Below are 24766 nucleotides of genomic sequence, written 5' to 3'. Positions count from 1 at the left end.
CGTCACAGATTTTAGTATCCTTAGGGTCCTGGAACCACTCTTCTCACTAGATTCCAAGGACAACTGCATTTACACAACCACTGTGTGTGTGTATATATTGAGATCAAAGTATTTAACATTTTCTCTCCAAGCTCTGGAAGTTTCCCAAAGTACAAAGGAATGTGAGATTCACCAGGCCTACTTGGAAGCTATGACATGGGTTCATTTTAAGGTTGAATTGCAGGACAGCTGTCATTCCCTGACCCACTTCCCTGCCTCCCCACTGCCAGGTGGTGGGAGAGGAAAACTAGAACTCTTTTCTGAGTTCTGTCCTCAGAACCCCTTTCTTTTTCTTTCTGGCTGCACCCTGGGGTATGTGGGATCTTAGTTCCCTGATCAAACCCACGCCTCCTGCAGTGAAAGGAGGGATCTTAACCGCTGGACCACAGAGGAAGTCCCCAGAGCCCCTTTCTCAATCCATTGCCTCTCCTTTGCAGACCCAGTATGGGAATCCAAGAGTCCAGAAGGACCAAATGACTCCTCTGCTCAGCACTGTAAGGCAAGTTTCTGATTTTTTTCCCCTTTCTTTACTGTGAGAGGGAGGCAGGAGGGAGATGGTTTCCTCCCCACTGTTCCCCAGCCCCAGATTTCTCTTTAAAAAAATGCAACCAGACCACATACCCCTCAGCATCACTGGACTCTACTCCTGGACCCAGCCCCCCTTTGCGTGCCGCTGGGGCATGGGAGAGTTTGAAACTGGCAGAAAGCCTTGGAGGTGAAAGGCAAGCCCCAGAACTGTGGGGGGAAGGCCTGCAGGTGGAGTGGCCTGGCAAACTGCAGCTCAGGGATGCTGTGCCTTCATTCTTCCCTTACAACCGTGAGAATCTCCAGATCTCTTCATCAGACACCCCTGCTCCCTAGAGTTAGGCTGCTCTTGAACCACTGCTGGAGGGGTTTCTCAAAGAGGCATTTTTGTTATCAGATGAGTGATGGAGTAAGTGTGTGTGCATTTGTGTTTTTTCTTCATCAATCATGTCAGATAATATTCCCTTCTAAATATTAAAAAAACAAATCTTTTCTTAAAAGCCAAAGTAATGTAGTTTCATGGCAGAAGAGTTGGAAAATACAGAAATGCATCCCAGGAGAAACTAAAATCCACCTATGATTTTACCACCTCATTTCATCGGCATTTAGTTGAACAACCATCAGTCCCTTCTCTATTCTTTTATGGAATATAAATTCCAAGATGACAGAGATCTCGCTCACATCTACGACCCCATTCTCTGAACAGTGTTCTAGTGCATGGCTATATGCATATAGACTGGCTGGATCAGTAAACTCTAGAAGAATAGTTTGAATTGAAATAATTTGTCATGATACAGTAGAGAACAGCAGAAATGGAGTTGCTTTGGGTGTGGCTGACTTGTGACTCAGCTGCTCCTGCTGATTTGCTGTTCTCCTTGGATCAGTTACTTCACCTCTCCGGGCCTGGGTTCCATCTTCAGTAAAATACTCATTCTAGTTAATATTTATCAAGGGCTTATTAGGTGCTAAGCATGTGATAAGCTCTCTATTTGTATTTCTCACCATAACTCCATGAGAGGTACTTTCTACCACACTTATGCCGCAGGAAATAGAGGCATACAGTCACATAGCTAAGTGGAGACCAGCCGGACTCTGGGCTCCAGTGGATGCCTGACCTTGGGGAGACATGACTTCTAAAGGCCCCTCCCAGCTCTGGTGCTGAGCGAGAAAGGAGTGGGACAGGGAGATGGCTGGGACAATTACGCACGAGGCGCTCAATTGTGGAGCAAGGTCCAGGTGATTATTACTTAGAGATCAGAGAGCAGAGTTCTTAACTAGACGACTTCCTCCTGACTACTGTGAATGGGAGAAGCCCGGCTGGGCATTCCTGGAGCCGAATGACAGGGCCATTCAGCCAGCCCTCCATCATTCAGAGGCAGGTTTCCGAGGGCTCCTGGTGTGTTTCCTTTTTCACCCCTGCACATTCCCAGGACAGTGCCCAGGGTCAGGCAGGGAAGTAACCAGAAGTCAGCCTGATCATCCCTGACCGTGAGCAGCTGTCGATGTGTTCGGTGGGAGAGGAATAATGGCACACTTGTGGGATGATTAGCTGGGATGTCAGTGGGCAGGGCACTGCAGTCCCCCTGTTCCTGCCCCCACCAGATAAAAGTGTGGGCTGATCACCTGTGTTTTACTTGTATCCACAGCAACCCACTCTCCTTTATGGTAAGGAGGAATGGGCTTTGGTAAACAGATCTATTTGTGTGACTCCTGTTACTCATTTGAAGCCATGTCACTCCTTTTTCCACTGTGGTCTGTGTGTCTGAGTCACAGGGAGCCTAAACTGGCTTCTCTGAATTGATGGCTCCCTCCCAGCCTGTCTTGACTGACTGCCAACCGAGCAGGGCGTAGCTTACCAACACATTTTTTTTTTTTTTAAGCCGGACTGATTCATAGAAACTCCTTTAAAACACAGTGAAAAGAAACCGCCCATCACACACCCCAGCACACCAGCTCAGGAAACTTATAACCTCGGGAGGCCAGCCCTCTGCTCACTGTGGTCACAAACCTCCAGGAGAGCGGACGCCTGCCACCAGCTCCTGCCACTCAGGGCACCTCGGTTGGTCACCGGACCCTCAGGTAGGACAGTTCCCAACACTGCCGGGAAGCCCAGAGAACTTTCCTTGCTTCCCACTGCTCTCCTCCTTCTGACCTCATTGAAGCTTTTTCTTATTTCCTGTGCTATTTTTCTAGGACTCCTTGAATTGAGTCCTTCAGGCTTTTTAGCTAAAAGTGGGCATTGATACAACTCTTAAGGTTCAGTAAAATCTAGTTTGACGGGGGCCCTGAGGGTCAGGGCAATCAGTCTGTCTGGGCCCTGATTATGTCTTGCAGGAACGGGGTTCTTGTTCTGAAAGTGTGCTGGGAGCAGGGACTTTTGGAACACAAGAGTATAGCGTTTTCTTTCTGGAGGAAACCCAACGTACCTTCGAAACCGGACAGCACCGCGGGCCTGCTTGCCAGACTTTGTCAATTGCTCTGTTGTGATTTAAATTGCTCAGGACTTGAGTTGTTTCTCTGTTTGCCAGTCTTTTGGGGGTGAGGGTGGGTAGCATCTGCTTTTCAGTTTATTTTTGTGGTGGCTTTTATGGGGCTGTCCTTTGGCTTGTTCATTCACTTTTGTTTAAGTGTAAAGGTTTGTTTGTTTTTTCTTTCCACGGGATAGGAGGAAAGCGGGTGGGCTTGTTTAAAGAAAACCGTTAGAGGGAGAGAGGGAAGGAGAAAGGAAACTCTCTCTCTTTAAGTGGTGTTTGAAATGTAAGGCAGGAGGGGCTTCTGGTGCCCGATGTGGATTTCAGAGATCTCTCCACGGGCCAGATGTGGAGGGTGGGGAAGAGTTGGTTTTGGAGGGCAGGGTGGGGTTGGGGGAACTTCATCTGTTCTTGTTAAAAATAAAACAAAACACTGCATCGCTTTATGCTTTTATCCCAGAAGCAGCCAAGTTCGGTGCGGAGCAAAAAGACAGCCTATCAGAAATGTTAAAATAATTTTTATTTCTTAGGTAGATGTGAGATGTTTTTTTTCTCCTGCATGGCAGGCAGTGATTGTTTTGGAATGTTTATCTTCTCACTCTTTCCAAAACATGGCCATACAAACGCAAACACTCCTGCTAATCATGATAGGATCTGGAAAAGGAAGAAAGATGATTTCTGTTTGCTTTTTTTCAAGGTTAGCATGTTGGTTGGTTGAGGTGTGGCCCATTTCAACATAGATACTGGTGTATCTGCCTGCCCTGCCACCCCGATGTACACACAACACGAGGAGACTGACAGGATACAGCTTGCCTGATGAAATTAAGCTTTCTCTTTAGAAATGTGGTTCGTTGGAAGAGAAGATACAAACATAATCAGCCTGGGTACAGGCAAGGCGCCTGCTAGAATTGCCCTCCAGGGGATGATCAGTTAGTACAAGGGCAACTTTTCAAGGTGCAGGGGACTCCCACCTTTGCTTGAACTGTTGATTATTTCTAGATTACATTGACCTAGACTGGGGAGGCCGTTGTCATTAATGATATCCTGGGAAGCTAGAGACAAATCTTTGAGTCTCTGCAGGCTAAAACTAGTAAGAAAGATTTAACCAGTCAGGAAACAGAAAACACTGACAACTGTGGGCACTTAAACGGTGCTGAATCCCACTATTTGTACGGCGTCAGTGTCACTTTATGCTGGAGTTTTATGCATGAGAAAAGTGTGCTGTGTGTTACTGCCTGGAGTTTGAGGGCAGTTTAAAAAATGCTGTTCTTACACCCGCTTTCCCATCTTCCTCCAATAAGTAGTGAGAGAGTTCCTTGGCTGTGGGGGTTTTTCTGGATTTCAGCTATGTATGTTCAACAAGACTGCACCGGGAGTTTTTTTTGTTTTTATTTTTCTGCTGCTGGCTCCCACCCTTGGGGGCGGATTGAATTTGACCCCAGACTCTGAGGACTAGGGCAGGGGTTTGGGGCTGGCCGGAGGGCCACAGGATGTCCGGTCTGGCGTCCTGGTCTGAGGACGCCCCAGATTTTACATTGTTTGAGGGTATGAAACTGTCCTGGGAGTTGGCAGGAGGCCTTTGAGGACCAACCCAGGGCAGATCACATCCCAGGGCAGGCGGTGGCTCCCTCCCAGGAGGGGAAGAGACGTCCTCAGGCCTCAGAGGGGAAGAGACGTCCCTTCCACAGACCACAGAAAAGACTGGGTCTGTCCCCTCTCTTCCTGCTCCCCTCCTAGGCCAGACTTGGCCTGTCCAGCTCCCAGAGACATCCAGACTCCGGGGGGACTGAGGGAAGGAGCCCCATAGAGCCCACCCTGGGGATGCAGACTGTCTTCGCTTGGTCTGTGTGGCTCTTGGGTTTTCAGCTGGTACCCGGACCCACTGGGACCAGTGGAGAGAAAGCAGCCAGTGCCTCAGAAGGCTGAGAGATGAACCAAAACAGCTTTTCTGTAGGCACCTCGGCATCAGATAGGGAATATATCTGAAAAACGGCCTCAGAAAAAGGCACAGGGCAAATACAGTTACATGTCATCCTTGATTTGTGCATTGAGTTTGGTACAGATTTTGGAGGTCAACCCGTTCATCCTCCTGCCATATGCAGAAATTGTATTTTCACACCACCTTGGATGGATGAGTGTTTTATGCTTCCCTGAAATTTCCAGAGAAGGGACTTGGCACCTTAGGGAGTACTTCCACGCCCACCCTGCTTCACTGGACAACTCTCATCGCTAGAGTTTCTTAGATCCAGCAATATTGGCTTCTCTATAACTTCTATACTTTCTTCCGAGTTCTCCAGTCCTGAAAATATCTATTCCATTTTTGCTGTTGCTGTTGATCCATCCAATGCTCCTTATCTTCTAAACACTCGACTCTTATTTAATATTTGATGGATAAAACTTGATAGATCTGTGCTGCTGTTATTACTATTATGACTACCTAAGATTCAGAAAGAGCAGGGAGCATTGCTAAAGCTTTGAGGCTATGTACATACTCATCCCTACCCAGGTGATCTGATTCTGAGGTCTCTTTTTTTCTAAGCAAGGTGTGCGGTTTCTTTTCGAACTGACCGCATACATAGCTGCCTAGCACAAAAGCTCAGAGCCACCTGGGACTCTCAGATATAGGTACTCAGAGGGACACTCGGTGACTACCACGAGGTCATGGTTAAATCAATGCAATGCCAGAAACACAGGCTTCTAACCTGGCCTTGTGAGGCTGGTCCCTTAACTTGGTCCATAGTTCATGGAGCCCACGCCTTGCCACTGTTACTTTCTGTAATGGTAAGTACAGCAACAGGCTGCCATAACCTCAGGCATAACCTCATAACATAACCTCAGTCTAATTGCCGGCAGGCAATCTGGATGTCCAGCCCCTTGGAAAGGGCTCATAATCCTTAAGTAGTGAAGAACTGGAATTTTCTGACCATAAACTTCCCTTTTCCCATACTCCTTTCAGTTCTGCCCAGATGACCCTGGATTCCTATTCAGTAACCAAAGGAGCAGAAATACGCTTCTAATTAGGAGTTTGTTTGGATTCCCAATACCCTATACTCCATACACATGTCTCAAAACCACGCTAAGTAACACTTCAGTTACAAGTCATCTCTCCCAATTTAACTGGGAGATCCGCTGATACTGAACCACAAAGATGAAAGCAGAAGCCCATGTGGGGATTGCTGCTTCTCTCTCTTCATTTTAAACACAACATTTGGGTCCATGTTTCCTTCTCTGCGGGCTTCCCTGGTGGCTCAGAGGTTAAAGCATCTGCCTGCAATGCAGGAGACCCGGGTTCAATCCCTGGGTTGGGAAGATCCCCTGAAGAAGGAAATGGCAACCCACTCCACTATTCTTGCCTGGAGAATCCCATGGACAGAGGAACCTGGTGGGCTACAGTCCGTGGGGTCGCAAAGAGTTGGACACGACTGAGCAACTTCACTTTCTTTCTTTCCTTCTCTGCTGTGGGAAAGGCATTTCTCTGGAGCTAAATTGGACCCCTCTACTGGCGCCCCTGGCCTAACTGAGGATGTGGCAGTTTTCATATTTCCCAAGCATGTTTCATGAATTCTCTCTTTCAATGGGGTAATTAAAATTGAGAACCCGCTAGGCTTGAGTTGAAATTGGTTGTTGGGACCCTCTGGTAGGTGCAAGATGGCTAAATAGGAGGCTTGAGGGGCTTGGTCTTGTCCTGAATCTGCCATGTGACGCGGGCAGGACGTTTGCCTTCTCGATGGAGGGAACTGAGCTTGGTGGTCTCCACAGACCCTTGTGGCTCTGAGACCCTATCATTCTAAGATCAGATAGTTCCTGTTCTGAGAAATCCCCGTGGCTCATGCTAACAGCAAGTTTAATCCATTAACACTGGTAGGAAAGTGAAATGATGTAACACGTCTGCATGGAAACAAGAGGATGGAGGATCCAGGTGGACTCCTCTGCTTCATCCGCTTAGAGGTTCTCCGGGTACAGGTGTCCGAGGGCTTTACCACTGGGTAGCAGTGAGCATTCACTCAGCTCTCCGAAGGAAAGAAAGAGGTTTGATTTATGAAACCTGAGCAGTGCCGGGTTAGCAAAGCTTTGTGGGGACACTGATGACAGCAAGCGATCCACCAATGAACTCAGACCAGGCTCCAGAGACAGAGACAAGAAGGTGGTTCTGGGGAAGGAGCCTCACCCTCTTTTCAAGGAGGGTGTGGCCAAAAGGTGTGGGTGGGAGCGGATGGGGAGCTGGGCTTCGAGGAGGAAAGGGGAGGTGCCAGGAGGAAAGGGGTGGAGAGCAAGGGGACCGCCCGAGGTTTCTTAGGCCTGTGTGCTGGCTGAGGGAGGGAGGCAGATGGAAAGGCCTAGAAGAGGGAGAAGAATTGATGCTTTCAAACTGTGGTGCTGGAGGACTCTTGAGAGTCCCTTGGACTGCAAGGAGATCAAACCAGTCAATCTTGGAGATCAAACCAGTCAATCTTAAAGGAAGTCAGTCCTGAATATTCATTGGAAGGACTGATGCTGAAGCTGAAGCTCCAGTACTTTGGCCTCCTGATTCGAAGAACTGACTCATTAGAAAAGACCCTGATGCTGGGAAAGATTGAAGGTGGGAGGAGAAGGGGACGACAGAGGATGAGATGGTTGAGTGGCATCACCGATTCGATGGACTTGAGTTTGAACAAACTCTGGGAGATGGTGAAGGACAGGGAAGCCTGGCCTGCTGCAGTCCATGGAGTCTCAAAGAGTTGGACACGACATAGCGACTGAACAACAACAAGAAGAGGGAGAGACTGGAAAGAGGAAGCCAGGGAGAGGGCGAAAGAAGAGGGCAGAAGTGTGAAGATGCTGTATCCCTGACTCTCTCCCCTCTGGTTTGGGGACCACCCACCCTCAATGTCAGGATAGTCCTTGGGGCCAAGAATTTTGTTCTTTGTCTCACCCCTTCTCTCCCCGCTGTGAAGAACCTTCTGTTGTTAAGGAGGCAATGTTAGAATTGCTATGGATTACTTGTGCAGTGGTCATGTTTCCCTGGGGACATTTTTTTTTTCCCTTTCCAGAAGGTTCAGGTTAGGACTGACAGCAGAATGAGGTCCTTGATACTTTGATGTCTTCTTTCAAATAATCAAAGAACCCTGCCTAGGAGGCTGGATGCTGGGAGTTGGGGAGAGGTTGTAGAGGTCAGGCCAGCCAGGTGTGTCCATACTTAAGCGAAGCTGAGACCTCAAGCTTCCCTTGGCTGGCCGTGCTTCACTTCTGGGGAGGGGGCCTTGTGCTGTGGGTGGGGGCCAGGGTGGAATGTTTGAAGCTTGTCTGGGGCCAGCAGTGCCAGCGGGGTGGGCTGGTTCTGCTGGTGGACCTTCTCAGCAACTCAGTAGGAAGAAGCGGTGACCCTCCAAAGGCCCTTTGTGTTTTCCAGTGGCATCACTTTGGAGAGTCTGTGCTGATCCTCTGATTAACTAGGAGGGGCTGGAGAAACAGAATGAAGCACTAGGTCTGGTAGAAGTTCTAGAATTCTGCCGGAAGTAGGAGAGAGACGCTGTGCTGCAGTGAGGAAAGCCTGGCCCGGAAGATGTGAGGGACTGGGCTTCACCCCGATTCTGCTTTCACTCTGGGGACCCGTTTTCCCACCTTTGTCAAGGAACTGGACTGAGTAACTTCAACCCTGCTAAGCCTCTAAACAACCAACTGCCTGAAGAAAGAGCCACAACGCCCACAGCCCACGCCAGGCACCGAGGCGCCCCTGGCTTCACCCATGTCTGTCCCTGGGGGCCCCACTACCTCCCAGACTGCAGCCCTGCTGGTTGAAGCCTGTTGCTGCCACCTACTGGCAGACCCGCCCAAGCCCCCCACCCCCACCCCCAACCCCGGGCTGGGCCACACCTTGAGTTTCTTCCAGAACCCTAGTTATTATCTTGGCAGTCTCTCCCTCGGAGACGTTCTGGCCGCCAGAACACTCCTCTTTTGTCAGCAGCAGAAGACAGCGAAGGTTCCATCCTTGCCCTGGGGACATCGCCTGATGGCCTGACCAGCTGTGGTCTGGGGGTGGGGGCTGGGCTCGGTCACCCCACCCAGGTCTGGCCTTGGCCTTGGCAGATGTCACCCAGCCCCAGCCCCTCCCTGGACACAAAGGAGGTCAAGGGGAAACCAGAGAGAGAGAACCAGAGGGAGAGAGAGGTTATTCTCTCTGGGAACATTTGCCAAAACAAGATTCAAGCTTCTTGTTTGCTTTTAGCAGAGTTGCTGGCCCTCGGATCCTGCCTGAGAAGTTTCGGGCACATTTCACTGGGCTAAGTTTCTCCTTATCCATAAAGGAACAAAAAGAATAACCAGCAGCCGTGCAGCCTTTGCTGTGTATCAGACATGAGCCCTTCGATCCTCATGCTAAGGCTTGTGAGGTGTGCAGATGATAGTTAAAAGGGGCTGGGGTCACCACCATGTAAGCTTGAAATAGCTTACAATTTTATGTGCCAACTATACCCATTAAACCTGAACTTTTTAAAAAAAGGGGTGCAGTCAGGAGTCGCACCCAAAATTCATGCTTTTTTTTTTTTTTTTTTACTACTCAGTACTCTGTCTCTCCAGGAGCTACTGTCCAGAGAGGATATGTTATTTTCCCAAAGTCAGCAGAGTCAGAACTTTTTATGAGAATCTGGTTTTCAAAGAGGTGCTCTTTTTCTTTCTTGCTTTTGGTTCCCCTTAAATAACATGCTTGTTCCACTACCCCCACCTCCAGTTCCTTATCCCTAACTATGTGAGAATCATGCCAGTCTACACCAGGGCCAGATAAGCGCCACCCTTTCTATAATAAACCCTGTTCACAGTTGGGAGGTGCAGTTCCCTCACCCCCAGGATGATGAAAAAAAAAAAAGTTGTTTTCTTTGGAGCATGTAGATTCCTGTTGCTTTTGCTGCTTGACTGCTGACATTTCTCCTGGTCATAAAAAAACTGCCCCACATTGAAAAGAAACAGATCCTAGTATGAGTGTATGCAGTGAATTACAGCCCAAAGTTCTTTCTTGCCACACCAAACATCCAGACATCCAGAAGCAGGAGGAGATGGTAATTTAGGATTATTTTTCTCCACGTGTTTCCTACGGAGAAATTAATGCCCCCCTTCCCCACTCTCACATAAAAAAAATATTTAGAATGGAAAAGTACACTTGATATGAAACAAGAACAATGGTCAGAAAAGCTCATCCAAGGTCTCATTCACTGAGCCTGTCTTTAATCCCAGCCTTTTCCTCCTGCGGATACATCCTCTACGGCTGCTCCCCAAAGACAGTATTTCCTCTTCTGCTTTTGCGTTCAGTGGATATTCATTTTGCCAACCCACATGATCCTCAGAAGGGAAACAAACACATCAAAACAAACCAACAAAAGCAAAATGATCCTGACGCGTAGAGGACAGAAAGGCATCGTGCCACCACCCTGCACCGTGTTCCTAGGAGAAGCACAGCTGCACTTTTGGGTGTGACACCAAGGAGGATGGGCAGATGTGGGCTGACTCATGGAGATCGTACGACTGGGAGTGGCTCTGCCTTTCATCTTGTGCCTTGGAGAAAGCATTGTGTCTTGGTCTGAGAAAGCTTTCTTCAAAGTCTGCAGTTATCCAGAAGAGATGGGAATTTCATTGAAAGCATCAATGGACAAAAAGACTGAGTCTGTCCGGCAGTTGGGTCATCTCAGGACTGTGTTATGATTTACTCAAGATCAGGGGATCTCTGGCTAATATTCTGATAGCCTGGAAGTTCTGCTGGCAAAGTGACCACTTCAGAAAAATTCTGTTAAGGAAGCATTAGACAAAGGGCAGAAGTAAGATGGAGGTAGTCATTGCCAAGAGCCGCCTCTAATGCATTGTCAGGACCTTTCTGATGAAACAGTGGGGAAGTTTTTGTAGATAGTGAGTTACCCGTGACTGGAGGAGTTTAAGCATGATTTAGGTAGTTCCTGGTTGTAGATTTGTAGATGAGTTTCATGTTCTGGGGAGGGATTTCAAAGCCTCCTTTCAGTCTAGAGTTTCTGTAATTGAAGAAAGTAGATATGAAAGTTAAATCTGTAGATAAAATAGTACTTAGAAGTTTAAAATTTTTTCTTTGCATTTACCTGTTTCTTCTTGAATAAGAGGGAACAAACACACATATAACCTTGCATATTCAAATGTCAAAGATACTCAGGAAATAGTCATAGAGTTTGCATATAGTAAGATGTTCAATACATGTTGTTGTTCAGTCTCTAAGTTGTGTCCGACCCTTTGCAACCCCACGGACTGCAGCTCGCCAGGCTTCCCTTCCTTCACTATCTCCCGGAGTTTGCTCAAACTCATGTCCATTGAGTCGATGATGCCATCCAACCATCTCATTCTCTGTCATCCGCTTCTCCTCCTGCCCTCAATATTTCCCAGCATCAGGGTATAGAAATAATTTCTAAAAATAACACAGGACTAAAGTTCACCTAGATAAAAAAAAGCGGGGGGAGGGAGGGATCATTTTCTCTCAAGAATTCTGTTGTTTATTATGAAGACTTCAGTTACCTTGACATTCATTGTTTTTCTACAGGGAAGAAAATATTGCCTTTCTTGATTCATTTATTTGCTGGCTGAACAGATACTTGGCACATGTCATAGACAAGATTCTCCTTTCAGAAACTTAGAATCTTGGGGGTTGGGGAGCCAAATATTTCCACAAATAATTCTGTTACCAGGTGGGCTGCCACTAATGATTTTAATAACAGTAGAAAAATGACTACTTCTGACCTCTGTATCAGAGAAGGCTTCCTAGAGGAGGCAGAATTTAAACTTCCTTGAAAATAATGTGATAGTTAACTGGAGGAAGGCTATAAAAACAGATCTTTTAAAAAATTTTGTTTTTAATCCTAGGGTTTAAAATTCCTAGGATTCCCAGGGCCAGTTTGGAGCCTCTTTCCTGATTGGTGGTAGGATGGTGGTGTGTTTGGGGTATCTGAGAAGAGGAGTGACTTGGTCAGATAACCCAGTGGTACTGAGGATATACTTAAGAGGGAGGATCAGAAAGAGGATCATGGGAGAGGCGGGTGGTCCCGAGCTGGACAATGGCAGTGGGAGTGGAAAGTAAGGATGCGAGGGAGACAGGTACTGGAGGAAGCATGCATGACCTGACTGTGTTATTTTCGGCAGTAAAACTGGGATGAGAGGAAGGAGCAATGCGGACTTCGGCAGCTGGTCACTATTGCTCCTGTCTCCGCAGAAAAGTCTGGGCTGTCTTGGCTGCCAGGGAAATGACTAAACTGTCTTCTGGCTCTCGAGACAGATCCATGTGCTTCTCAGAAAGTTATCTTGTGCCATCTGGTTGAGGATGCTTCCACTTTGCCTTTGTCTGGGAGACTCTCACCTACTCCGAGTGAATCACAGACATTTGAGCTCTGTGGGACGCCCCCCTACTCCCATCACTCACACAAGCCCCCGACCCATTGTTTCTGATCATGTGACACCCCCAGTCTCTGGCTAGTTCTTCAGTGACTCAAGCCCAGGATTTCCATCACTTCCTTTGCTGGAGAAGTAGGTCTTGGGGGCTCTGTTCTTTGTATTGTTCCCAATTACTGTTCCTCAGACCACTCGAAGGCCCTGCTTCCCCCAGACTGTGGCGGCTGCTCAATAAACACACAGACACCGGGGTCAGAAGAAATTATGAGTCAGCAATCTGATCCCTGGCTTAGTGATCATGGAACCAAATTACCAACATCTTGACTGTCTGTCTAGAAGTCAATGACTCTCAATGTCTCTGCTATGAGTTACCCATCAGAAAAGGAAAGGTGTCCATAGAGATCTGATTAATTTTTCATGGCTGTGCCTGTGTGCTAAGTCGCTTCAGTCGTGTCCAACTCTGTGTGACCCTATGGACTGTAGCCCACCAGGCTCCTCTCTCCATGGAATTCTCTAGACAAGAATACTGGAGTGGGTTGCCATGCCCTCCTCCAGGGGATCTTCCTGACCCAGGGATTGAACCCGGAATTCTTGCGGCTCCTGAACTGCAGGCAGATTCTTTGCCACTGAGTCCCGAGGGAAGCCCTTCTCATGGTCAGACCACCCTAAAAGTGTTACGTTGCCTGCAAAGGGCGAAGAGGCAACAGAAGGCAGTCTCAGGGCTTTGTTCCTTTGCTTCTTTCATTTTGTGAGAGGAGATAAGAAACCAATAAATATTGAAGTGGATGGAGTCAGCTAGAGAGGGCCATCAGCCCTTCCCCCACATCAGTTGGGTATTTACAGCTCCAGTCACCAGCAAGCGTAATCTTCAGGTTCAGTTTTACTAACTGCAATGAATATCCTATTAGCAAAGGTCTTCATCCAGATCTGGAATGGTCAGTGGCTGTGAGGCTTGTATCAGGGACAGGAATGTAAAGAGACCGCTGCCCTAGTGTGGTCTGAGCGATGTGGGAAGGAAAGGGGAAGTGTGGTCAGAAACAAGGATGGTGGTGGAGGAAAGAGAACTGGCGGGCCTGTCGATTAGGGAAGAGAGAGGAACAGAAGAGGGATAACGAGAGCCTGTGTGTAGCTCTAAGTGGCTAACCTCCGTTTTTCTTGACAGTCACTTCTCTGCTAGAGTCAGCATTCATCCTCCAATACTTTTTTCAGTTTCCCACCCACCCCCATGGAGTCCTGGCCAACCCTGTTCCGTGTCTGTTGGGTGGTTGAGGGTAAATGGGAGATCCTACCCTGTTTCCAGTGGGGAGACCTGTTCCTGGCACCCTCATAGAACAGTCAGTGGACATCCTCTCCCTTGAGAATGCTGTGGATTCCGTAGCTCTGGTGGCCTGTGTCCAACTCCAAGCGCCACAAAACGTTGTTATGGAAGCCCCAACAGCAACATGACGAGCTTTGGGACTGTCCTGAGCTTCCATGCTCTATGAGGGGGTAGGTGTGTCTCTTAGATCTTCAGAAATGCCATGCTGTTTTCCATTGCAATCTTGTTGGAGCTCCCCAGTAGGACAAAGTATTAGCTTTCCACTGGAGAGGGCTGTAAATAGCATTTGTTTTTCACTCTTAAAAAATTTATTTATTTTTAATTGAAGGATAATTGCTTTATAATAGTGTGTTCGTTTCTGCCATTCATCAACGTGAATCAGCCAGAGGTATACATATGTCCCCTCCCTCTTGAACCTCCCTAAAATGCTTCATTTCAAATGTGGTAAAATTATAATCCTTTAATTTCTAAATGTACAATTATAATCTTTGATAATTATTAGTTACTCAAGAACAGTTATGTTTTATGAGTATTAGTCAATTGTCATCACCAATAGAACGACATTCAGATATGTCCATAGCATTTTGGAGAGGTCAGAGAGAGAAATCAGTGACAGCTTTAGTGAAACCTACTGCCAGGACAGAAAGTTGTAGCAGCCAGTACTTCCAAAGGTATAAATGCTCAGAAACGGTCTCTTTTCAGTACTTTTATATGAAGCAAGATTAACATGAGGGCAGGGAATGAGGCTCTCAGAAAGCGGCCCTGCATGTGATGGGTGGGTAGATGTCTCAAGAGCACAGGGTCCTCTTTTATTTCTACCCAAACTGCTCTCCAATTTGATAGGTCCCCCCTCACCTGTTAAGTATGTGGGCTTCCCAGGTAGTGCAGTGGTAAAGAATCCACCTGCCAATGCAGGAGATGCAAGAGTTCCATTCCCGGGTCAGGAAGATCCCCTGGAGGAGGAAAGGGCAGCCCACTTCAGCATTCTTGTCTGGAGAATTCCCATGGACAGAGGAGCCTGGCAGGCTACAGTCCATAGGATCACAAAGAGTCAGACACGACTGAGCACACACACGCATGATGGTCCCTAAAGATCTCAAGAATTACCTCCCATCTTCCCATCTCGGGGTTTCTCTGCTGGGAGGGGGAAACCTGTAGTATAGGGACAGACATTTAAGAAGAGATTTCATTCTGCTTCCAAATGTCTTGGGGAGGGCTACTGAAATTCAAGGAAGCCCCTCTAAGCTGGATGATCCCAAAAAAACCTGACAAATTTCAGGCAATGAAAAGATGGAGAAGCTACTACCTGTGTTATGTGATAACTCCAATAAACAGCTTCAACTTCTGGCTGGATACAACAGCCAAAAGCAGAGAAAATTGTATGTTCTGTGCACCAAGAACACTTGCTAATCCAAGGCATTTTGCTCCTTTCTTTGCTGGAAAGATAGAGTGTGATTCAGTTCAGTTCAGTCACTCAGTCATGTCCGACTCTTTGCGACCCCACCGACTGCAGCACGTCAGGCTTCCTTGTCCATCACCAACTTCCGGAGCTTGCTCAAACTCACGTCCATCGAGTCCGTAATAACATCCAACCATCTCATCCTCTGTCGTCCCCTTCTCCTCCTGCCTTCAATCTTTCCCAGCATCAGAGTCTTTTCTCATGAGTCAGTTCTTTGCATCAGGTGGCCAAAGTATTGAACTTCAGCTTCAGCATCAGTCCTTCCAATGAATATTCAGGACTGATTTCCTTTAAGATTGACTGGTTTGATCTCCTTGCAGTCCAAGGGACTCTCAGGAGTCTTCTCCAACACCACAGTTCAAAAGCATCAATTTTTCAGCGTTCAGCTTTCTTTATGGTCCAACTCTTATATCCATACGTGACGACTGGAAAAACCATGGTGCGATTACAGAAATCTAAATACCCTGAGAGAGAATTGCTGTCTTGCTTGATCCCCTCATCCACTCCTGCCTGAACCTCACAGGGGAATAGTGATCAGGTGGGGCTGTGGTTTAGATAAGAAGTGAGAACTAGTGGGCAGGAACTCGTGTATGTGGAGTGATGGTGGTGGTGGTGAGGCGGTAGACTAGCCAAGGTGGATGAGCAGGGTATTTGGAAAGCATGAATGTACAAGTCATCAAAATGGAGAGTGTGAGCAGGGGCGAAAAGAATCAGGCTCAACATTGGAGGGTTACAGAGCAGCAGTATAAGGAGACAGAGAATTCTGTTGGATCCCCAACAGTGTGTCAGAGAGGAAACTCCTAACATTCTCCTTGACCTCATTTAAGAGGCCTTGCTTGGTGTATTGTATTCCATTTCTGGCCCCTCAACCCCTATTAGGAGGAGGATGTTTGTCAATTAACAGCAAAGGAAAAAAAAAAGTCATTTCTACAGCCCAAGGAGGATTAAGCACAATCTCCTTATATAATGTTTTAATTCCCTGCATTCAGAGAATTAATTCAGGCCTGCTCCCTTCCCCATGAGGGGTGAAATCAGGATCTAGCGATGGTGTGAGTCTGGGGGGAGTTGAGAGGGTGACCAGCACAGGGATGAGAAGAGTCAGTTTCTCCTCTTCATCCCCAAGGTGGTCCCTAGTGGTCCCTCCCTGCAAGGCACAAGGATTAGGTGTAGAGATAATTTCTAAGAAGACCGAAATGATTTTATGCACACAGCCGTGTGAACTGGATAGCAGGTATCCTATTGCTTCACATGGGGCAGCCTGGTTACTGGATGACTCGGTTGCTACTCAGTTTCATATAATAGCAATTATAATAATAGCAAGAGTAATACTAATAACTGCAACCCCATTAGTATCTGCCAAACACCAAGCACTGTGTTGGGAGTTCTCCATCTAGAATTAAATGTAACACCATACAGTGAACATTGCAACCCCCACCTTCCATAGGAGGGAACTGAGACCGGAAGGTCAAACAACCCTATGTGATTCTAACTCAACCTCCGTCTAATTCAAAAATCTCTTTTCACTGTGCATTAAAGTCAAGCAGAAAATTGAGGAGGTGTGATTGAGGAGGTGTGCAAGGATCTGAGAAAAGCAAAAATGCACTGGAATGTATGGAGAGATTATGAATAACAGGCACAAAAGCTCTAAGCTCTGCCCTGAGGCCGAGCAGTAAACATCATCATTTTGATCATCCACAATTGGAGAAATTTCTACAGAAAGAGTCTGGGTGGTAGGGAAGTGCTTAGATGGTGAAGGAGGGTGGGAGGGGTTGGAATGGGTCAGGGTGGGCAGTGGAGGCCAGTGTCTGCCTTTCATTCTTGGCTTGTCGACATCAACCATCAACTTCCTCCCTCCCCTGACCAGGGTAGAGTAGATCATTCTGGATTTGGAGTGCCTGATGAGGAAAGGGAGAGATCAAAATCACTGGAAGTGTTGGAATGGTTGCATCCACGCTCTCCAATAAGTACCCTGTCTGAAGTGGAAGGGACTCAAGCTCAAAACTTTAATTAAATGGGGTGGAGGGAGAGAGAGAGAAGTGGGACACAGTTACTGGATGTGTATAGCCATCTCCTCCCTGGGAGGGGACATCCACACATCCACCCCCCCTAGGGTGTGAGTAACCTGAGCCCTTTCCTTCTGAAGTTCCAGCAAGCCTGCACCGCCTCTTAACTGTCTTGGGTGTGACAAAGCATTCCTGCCGCTGACATCAATCAGAATAGCCGCCCCCTCATGCATCCTTCACACTTCCTTTATGTTCTAGGTTTGATGATCCATGGGCTCCCCTCATCACTTCTGCTGAGATGATGACTGAATGCTTCCATTTACCCATGCACATTCTTAATCTGTTAGTTCCCCATCCTCCCATCCACTGTGTGATGGATGCATCTGCTGATGAGCTGTACTGAGTCCAGAAGGATTGGCATTTGGGTAAATGTCACACACAAGCCGAAGGCACGTTTGGTTCCTGCAGCTGCATTCAGCCCCCAGAACTGTCACATTGAGTCATAGGAAATACAACCCTCTGCCCCTAGACCGATAGCAGAGTCCCTACCATGATGTAGCCCAAAGGCTCAGGTGCAGCAACACAAGTCTTAAAATATTCCATCGGTAGGTGATCAGACCATTAAGCTGTTAATTGGGTTGTTATAATTATTGAATATCCAACAGCATTATTATAGTGGAAGTTGTGGCTCTCACATTTTATATTTCATACGGGATCAAATTAGTAGCCCATTCGGTCTCTGGGCATTGAGTAATAGCTGCCAGTCTTCCGAAGGCATCCGCTTCAATTAAAATTGCTGGGTGAGCAGTTTGATAGAAATGTGAACAACTTCCCTAATGGAAAATGGAAATTTATATGACATTGTTGCCTAGAGACCTGGAAATGACAGCTGTGAAAGGACTTTTAAAAACCAAAGTCCTACTTTTGACCTGTACAATGAAAACAAAATAATAACAGTTACCATAAAATTTTTCTTGTTTTCAAATAGGCTGATTAGAGGGATGAATATATGAATACCTAAGGTAGAATTTTCTTTCTGTTTAGATCTATGTAAACAGATGAACAAGCACTTGGGGAACTGAGCTAACTAACTAGGTGTTGGCAGGAATTTATGGAATCATGATGATTTTTACTGCAACTCCTCTTGATTTTAGCAGAGAACCCACCCATGTGGGAAAGCTGAAATAACGCATTGAATGTGAGAGTAACCTCTCCTTTCCCTTTCGTGTTCTCCTTTCTTTTCAGAGCTCTCTTCACCCTCAAGCCATCAAAAAGCCAAGATGTTGGTGTTACTGGCGAGCATCTTTGTGGTCCACATTGCCACCGTCATCATGTTATTTGTTTCTACCATTGCCAACGTGAGTCCTGTTCTTCTGTTCATTCATTCATTTGGAAGTTATTTGAATATTTACACAAAGTGCTACAAAAGATGTTTAAGCCATTGTAAATTTACAGCTTCGTTGTGGAAAAAATTAAACACATTCTTGCACTTCAAACAACTGAATATTAATAACAAGTGTCTAAATGAGTAATCTCGCCAGGTTGGAGAATACAGTGAGGCTTCTCAGGGGAGGTGCAGCTTGGAGGATGGGCAGATGGGTGGGGTTTCTCTCTGCTAGAGATGCAGAGTGAAAGGAACTTGGGAAACAATCCAGAAGGTGTGCCCAGCCAAGGAGTACAGGTGGGAGGGACAGGCTTTGTTCAGGACATAATGAGGACACCATGTGGCAAGGCCAAACTTCCTTCTGGGAACCTTGATTAGAAGGAGAAATGGGAGTGAGATGATGAGATGCTTTGGTGGTCCGACCAACAAGTTCTGAGCAGAGAGTAGCATGTGAGAGTGGGATTATGCAAGATTAACCTCGTTTGCCTGAATTAACTAAAAAAAAAAAAAAAGACAAACTGAAAATACGAACCTGGGGCTACTCTGACCTCTAGTGGTAGTTTGCAGAGTCCAGTTTACTTTCATTGTGCTTTTCTCAGAAAAAACAAAAACAAAAACAAGACAACTCCTTGGACCTAAAAACCAAGGCCATGCATCACTAGATAAACAAATATGATCCCAGAATCTCTGCGGGTCCTTGTTACAGTTGAAGAATAATGAGTTTTAAATTTCAGAGAGAAGAGTTTTGCTAGCATCGGTGTGTATGATTATAAGCAAGATTCAATGAAACATCACTGTGATGACAGACCCCTCGATGACAGACCCCTCGCCGTGTGGACGCCTCCAAACTTGAATTTAGCTGTTCTGTACACCCCCCCAAGTCTCTCAGTTTGCCAGGTCAAATAAATGGCTTCAAACTGTTTTAGTGGATGCCCAGTGCTGAAATCTGAATTATCAGCCTCTAACATGGGGCTGAACACACAGCTGTTTATTAAATCAAGAACGGGCAGGCGATTGGACATCCTGGCCCTGCTTTTCCAGTAGCTCACATTTGAACACACACTCTATGTAGACAGGGCTGGGTGTTTGTTTTTCATTCCAGAAGGATAACTGTTTCTCTTGGGCCTGGAAGGAGCGGGTGCTGGCACTGTGCTGAGCCTTGGTGAATACATTTTGGTCGTTTTTCTACTTTCAGCTGCCCCCACAGGAAAGCTCTGAGTGGACTATGTTATTATGAAATTACTTTTCATGTTGTGACAGTCAAGGTTTATCCTTTTATTTAGATGATAGTGGCTTATTGATCTCCCAGTCTCAAGCCTGTTTTCTTTGCTGCCCTTACATTTCTTACTTTTTTCCAGTTGAACATTTTTCCTTAACTTTTTTCACCTTCTTTGCCAGGCCCTTTATTTGAAACAATCTTGGTAGGGTGTATGAATTGTACATCTTTAAAATCAATTTCCTCATGCAGGGTTTCCATTTCTTAGAGCCTTAGAATGATCATAAAAAAAAAAACAAAAAACCCAATGGTTGAATTACGTCTTTCTTTTATAAGTAATGAGAGATGTGAAGTCCAGAGAGTGAAGTAACTTCTCCTCGGTCATACATTCTTCTCTCCTTTTTTTCGTTGGGACCTCTGTGACTCCAGTTTTAGCAAGACATTATTTCCACCTAGAGATGAGCTTCTTAGCCGTTCAGTTCAGTTCAGTTGCTCAGTCGTGTCCGACTCTTTGCGCCCCCATGAACCGCAGCACACCAGGCCTCCCTGTCCATCACCAGCTCCCAGAGTCCACCCAAACCCATGTCCATTGAGAGCCGTATTTAGGGCTAAATATGGCATCTTGCTTAAGATTTAGTCCAGACACAAGCTGATGGTTGTTTCCTTCTCTTTCAAGCCAGGGAGTTAGTTTGTAAACAACTTTTTAAATTTCTTTTTTTTTTTTTTAATTTGTATTGGACTGTAGTTGATTTACCATGTTGCGTTAGTTTCTGCTGTACAGCAAAGCAAATCGGTTATACATATATCCACTCTTTTTCATATTCTTTCCCCACCTAACAGAGTACTGAGAAGAGTTCCTTTATGTCTTTTTGATTTCAGGTCTGGATGGTGTCAGATTTGGGAGCAGGATCAGTAGGTCTCTGGAAAAACTGTACCATTGGTGGCTGTGGTGACAACCTTTCCTACGCTGGTGAAGGTACGTGCAAAGATATTGTACCCAGTGCACTTGAGGAAATGGCCAGCCCCTTGGGGACTGGGTGGCCTGACGTCCTCACTCCCCCCGCCCTCCGTCCACAGATGCCCTCAAGGCGGTGCAGGCCTTCATGATCCTGTCTATCATATTCTCCGTCATCTCCCTCGTGGTCTTCGTGTTCCAGCTCTTCACCATGGAGAAAGGCAACCGCTTTTTCCTCTCCGGGGCCACCATGCTGGTGTGCTGTGAGTATCAGCTTACCAAGAAAACGCTTTCCTGTAGATCTTACCCTGGGCGCTCTCACTGGCTTGAACAGCTGAGCACTAGGGGCAGTGAAACTGCCTTGTACAACTTACTGTGTTGGTTATTTGTGCTCTCGGGGAGAACCCCTGACAGCTACTTGAAACAAGAACCCTCATCGGCTTCACTGTTTAAACCTGGGGCTCCTGGGCAGCTACCAAGTAGCGGGGGTCTGCCCAGCTGTAGCACTTGTGTGGGTTTGTGCTCAGTCACTCAGCTGTGTCCGACTCTGTGACTCCGTGGACTGTAGCCTGCCAGGCTCCTCTGTCCATGGGATTTTCCAGACAAGAATACTGGAGTGGGTTGCCGTTTCCTCCTCCAGGGGATCTTCTTGACCCAGAGATCGAACCTGTGTCTCCTGCATTGGCAGGTGGATTCTTTACCACTGAGCTACCTGGGAAGCCAGAGCTTGTATACAAGACAGTTGAAGGGGCAGGGGATGTGGGAGTCCTTAGATAGATGAAATTGCTGATGGCCGTTCCCCTCTCTCCCAATACACACAGTTCGATGGAAGGTGTGTTCTTTTGCGTCACCCCAGGGCAGCCTGTCCTTGTGTGCTGGGGTCTAGATGGGAAAGCCAGTGGAGAAGATGGGGGGAAGACCAGAGAAGCTGTGTTTTACTTCACAGCCACACAAACCAGTGCAGGTGTGAGAACTTGAACACCAATGGTACAGCAACATAACCATCAAGCCTGGTTCGGGGCCAATCAACAGAACCACCGCTGGGGGCCAAATTTCAGATTTCATTTTCCCATCGCCCACGAGCAACATAGGATCTTTCTAAAGTTATAAACCTTTTTCTTGCTTTGAATGTTAAGAAACCAAACCAACAGTGAATCATTTTTCCCCACTGCAGGGTTGTGCATCATGGTGGGGGCCTCCATCTACACTCATCATTATGCCAACAGTTCTAAAAACAGCTACATGGAGAGTCACCACGGCTACTCCTTCATCCTGACCTGGATCTGCTTCTGCTTCAGCTTCATCATCGGCATCCTTTATCTGGTCCTGAGAAAGAAATAAGGCTGAACACATTTATTGGGGACCTGGGGGGTGGGGAGGAGGGAGCCCTTGAATCTGGGAGGGGAGTGGAAGTTGCTAAGCAGGAAAAACCAGGAGAGGGAAGGGGGGGAGGGGATGGAAGGGGGGAGGGGCTGAAACCCAAACATGATGGAGGGGGTCCTGTACTGTCCAGCCCCTGCCCTGGGAGAAAGCCATTGGCTGGGATGGGTGCTCCCTGGATGTGGGCCAGGGGGCCTCCCTTCGGCCACCGGGCTTGGCCTCCAGCTGTTCTCTGTTACACACATTGCCTGGGGCCCCAGCAGCTGCCACATCACTGGCTCCACTTCTGAGGGTGAATTCAGTCTTCAGACCCACTGCACCCAGTTAACACAGCGGTACAAGTTCCGGCCAGGGCAGATATTGTTTTTGTGCAGAATAAGCCAAGCCTGGAAGCCATCCCGCCCTTCCGACCCAAAGCAAAACATCACCATGTGAAGGGCTCGAGGGAGGACTTTGGCCAGTGTGCCATGATCCCTCTTTGTTAAGCAGAGATTTAACTCTGTGGTATTTGTGACAAAATGGGAAGAAGAAACATAGTGATTAAGGCCAAGTTGGTGGCTTAGCTAAACCGAGAAAGAAATTTTCACAGTGGAAGGCCTGGGGCGTGGTCAGAACCCAGACCAGGCCTCACACAGCTGTCCCCTGTGGAGACCTCTTGCTGCGGACTTTGCTTGGTCTCTCGCTTAAAGCCAAGGCAACACTCTGGAATTTCTGTAAAGCCACTAACAATCAATTCAGTGGTGGGAGCACCACACAGATTATGGGGACAAGGGACAGTCCTACAGCAGGATTATATTAGGGTTATGTTATTAGGAACCTCTCTCCATGCAGTCAATGTTTATGATGTGAGAGAGATGGACATAGATCCTTGCAACTCTATCTGTTACTCTCCCCCTAAATTATACCCTTTTGAGGAAGTTTTATCTCATTAGCCAAGCTGGGGATCAGGGCTCCTGGGCTCAGAGATGGCTCTAGCTTTGAAACGAGCTGAAGGGGTCGCCTTTCAGAGGTCCTGCCTGTCCCACAATACGGATGAGGCAAGGCAATTTTGGAAGCTTCTTAAAACACATGCAAACCAAACCACATATCCTTGGGTGAAAGGTGCTATACAATTGTCGAGTATTAAGCATACTAGATTTCAGTCACAGTAAGAACAGAGTGTCTGTACTTCCAGGAAAATAAGAAAATTTCTGTGAGAGAAATAAAAATATAGGTGATGGGCAGATATTTTCTTTAAGGGAAAAGGAAAAACCCCTAAAAACTCTTGTGGTGCCCAGTCTGATGGTCACTGAGCTTCTCTGTTGCCACAAGAGTGTTTCTCTGTAGGACTTAGAAGTATGGTATTAGTATGCTAATCCTGGTTAAGCAGTCATTGCTCTGGCCTGGCGCAGCTATTTTTAAGCCATCTCAGATTCTGGCTAAAGGGTTTGTTTTGGTGGAAGACTCTTCCTTTATCAATTTGGGAAGATCTACCCTAGGGAGAATCTGAGACATCTTGCCTACTTTTCTTCTTCTAGCTATCCCTTCATTCCATTTCTTATATAGTTTTCCTTTTGGGGAGCTGTTATGCCACAATTGCTGGTATTTATATAAAAGGATTATTACCAAGTTTATTTCTTTATGTTCATTCTGGTTAGGGGAATGTGGAGGGTGGGCCACCAAATTATCTGGACTAGGGGTAAATGGGTTGGAAAGCAAAAAACTGTGGGATGATGAACTTTTGAATTATGATTTAATGATCATATGATTATAGAAGGCTGTCTTGAGTGCAGAGGCAGACTTGCATATCAGATATATCCAAAAGAGATACTAGCATTGTGTTAAAAAGTTAAACTATGACTGGAGTGACCATGTATTCCCTGATCTTTTACTTTGTCTCTGTGCCATTTATGTCTCATGTAATTTACATTACATTGGTGGGTTGTTCTAGTACTGTATTTGGCTTCTTCTTTAACAGATTGATATTCATATACTATAATTGTAAATATTTTGATACAAATGTTTATAACTCTAGGCATATAAAAACAGATTCTGATTCCCTATACTGTGTGGGTGTTTTCTTTCTAAAAATGTATGACATTTTCCCCTAATTAAGTTGTCAATCAGTTTGATTTGGACAACTTGGCATTTATCCGATATAATAAGCTACTTTCTGGTAATGCATTAGGCATTTATACAATAACTCTTTCAGACAACTGAATGTTACTATACTTTCGTCTTACTTTCATTAAGCCTTTTAAGCAAAAAAAAAAAAAAAGGAACTTCACAAACTATTAGAGAGAGGTTATTATCTTGAATTAGAATGGCTTATGATATTAAGAAATGCTGCTACTGCTGCTAAGTCGCTTCAGTTGTGTCCGACCCTGTGCGACCCCACAGATGGCAGCCCACCAGGCTCCGCCATCCCTGGGATTTTCCAGGCAAGAATACTGGAGTGGGTTGCCATTTCCTTCTCCAGTGCAAGAAAGGGAAAGTGAAAGTGAAGACGCTCAGTCGTGTCCGACTCTTAGCGACCCCATGGACTGTAGCCTACCAGGCTCCTCCGTCCATGGGATTTTCCAAGCAAGAGTACTGGACTGGGGTGCCATTGCCTTCTCCGATTAAGAAATGAGACACTTGCTAATTTTCTTTGAAATAGCCAACTCCA

At 46.6% G+C, this 24766-nt stretch overlaps 1 protein-coding gene and 1 non-coding gene across 2 annotated transcripts; both read left to right on the top strand.

Moving 5' to 3' along the window:
• Positions 1–2553: 2553 nt before the first annotated feature.
• Positions 2554–24161, top strand: EMP1 (epithelial membrane protein 1). Its single transcript, XM_081589245.1, has 5 exons — positions 2554–2643; positions 18430–18542; positions 20664–20760; positions 20862–21002; positions 21914–24161. The coding sequence occupies exons 2-5, from the start codon at positions 18465–18467 to the stop codon at positions 22078–22080; spliced, it is 483 nt and encodes a 160-aa protein (XP_081445371.1). The 5' UTR covers positions 2554–2643; positions 18430–18464; the 3' UTR covers positions 22081–24161.
• On the top strand, positions 6273–6344 carry TRNAC-GCA (transfer RNA cysteine (anticodon GCA)). The gene has a single exon. It is a non-coding gene; the product is annotated as a tRNA-Cys (tRNA).
• Positions 24162–24766: the final 605 nt, after the last annotated feature.

This window comes from Giraffa tippelskirchi, chromosome 4 (assembly GCF_054371585.1).
Source record: "Giraffa tippelskirchi isolate mGirTip1 chromosome 4, T2T-mGirTip1v1.2.pri, whole genome shotgun sequence".
Taxonomy (NCBI): domain Eukaryota; kingdom Metazoa; phylum Chordata; class Mammalia; order Artiodactyla; family Giraffidae; genus Giraffa; species Giraffa tippelskirchi.
This window is presented reverse-complemented; position numbering and strand designations above follow the sequence as displayed.

What these genes read in the sequence shown, in the direction of transcription:
- EMP1 (XM_081589245.1), top strand. Translation starts at nt 18,465, where the DNA reads ATGTTGGTGTTACTGGCGAGCATCTTTGTGGTCCACATTGCCACCGTC. An exon ending in CCTTTCCTACGCTGGTGAAG is followed by an intron (nt 20,761 to 20,861) that starts GTACGTGCAAAG and finishes CTCCGTCCACAG; the next exon opens with ATGCCCTCAAGGCGGTGCAG. An exon ending in GGCCACCATGCTGGTGTGCT is followed by an intron (nt 21,003 to 21,913) that starts GTGAGTATCAGC and finishes TCCCCACTGCAG; the next exon opens with GGTTGTGCATCATGGTGGGG.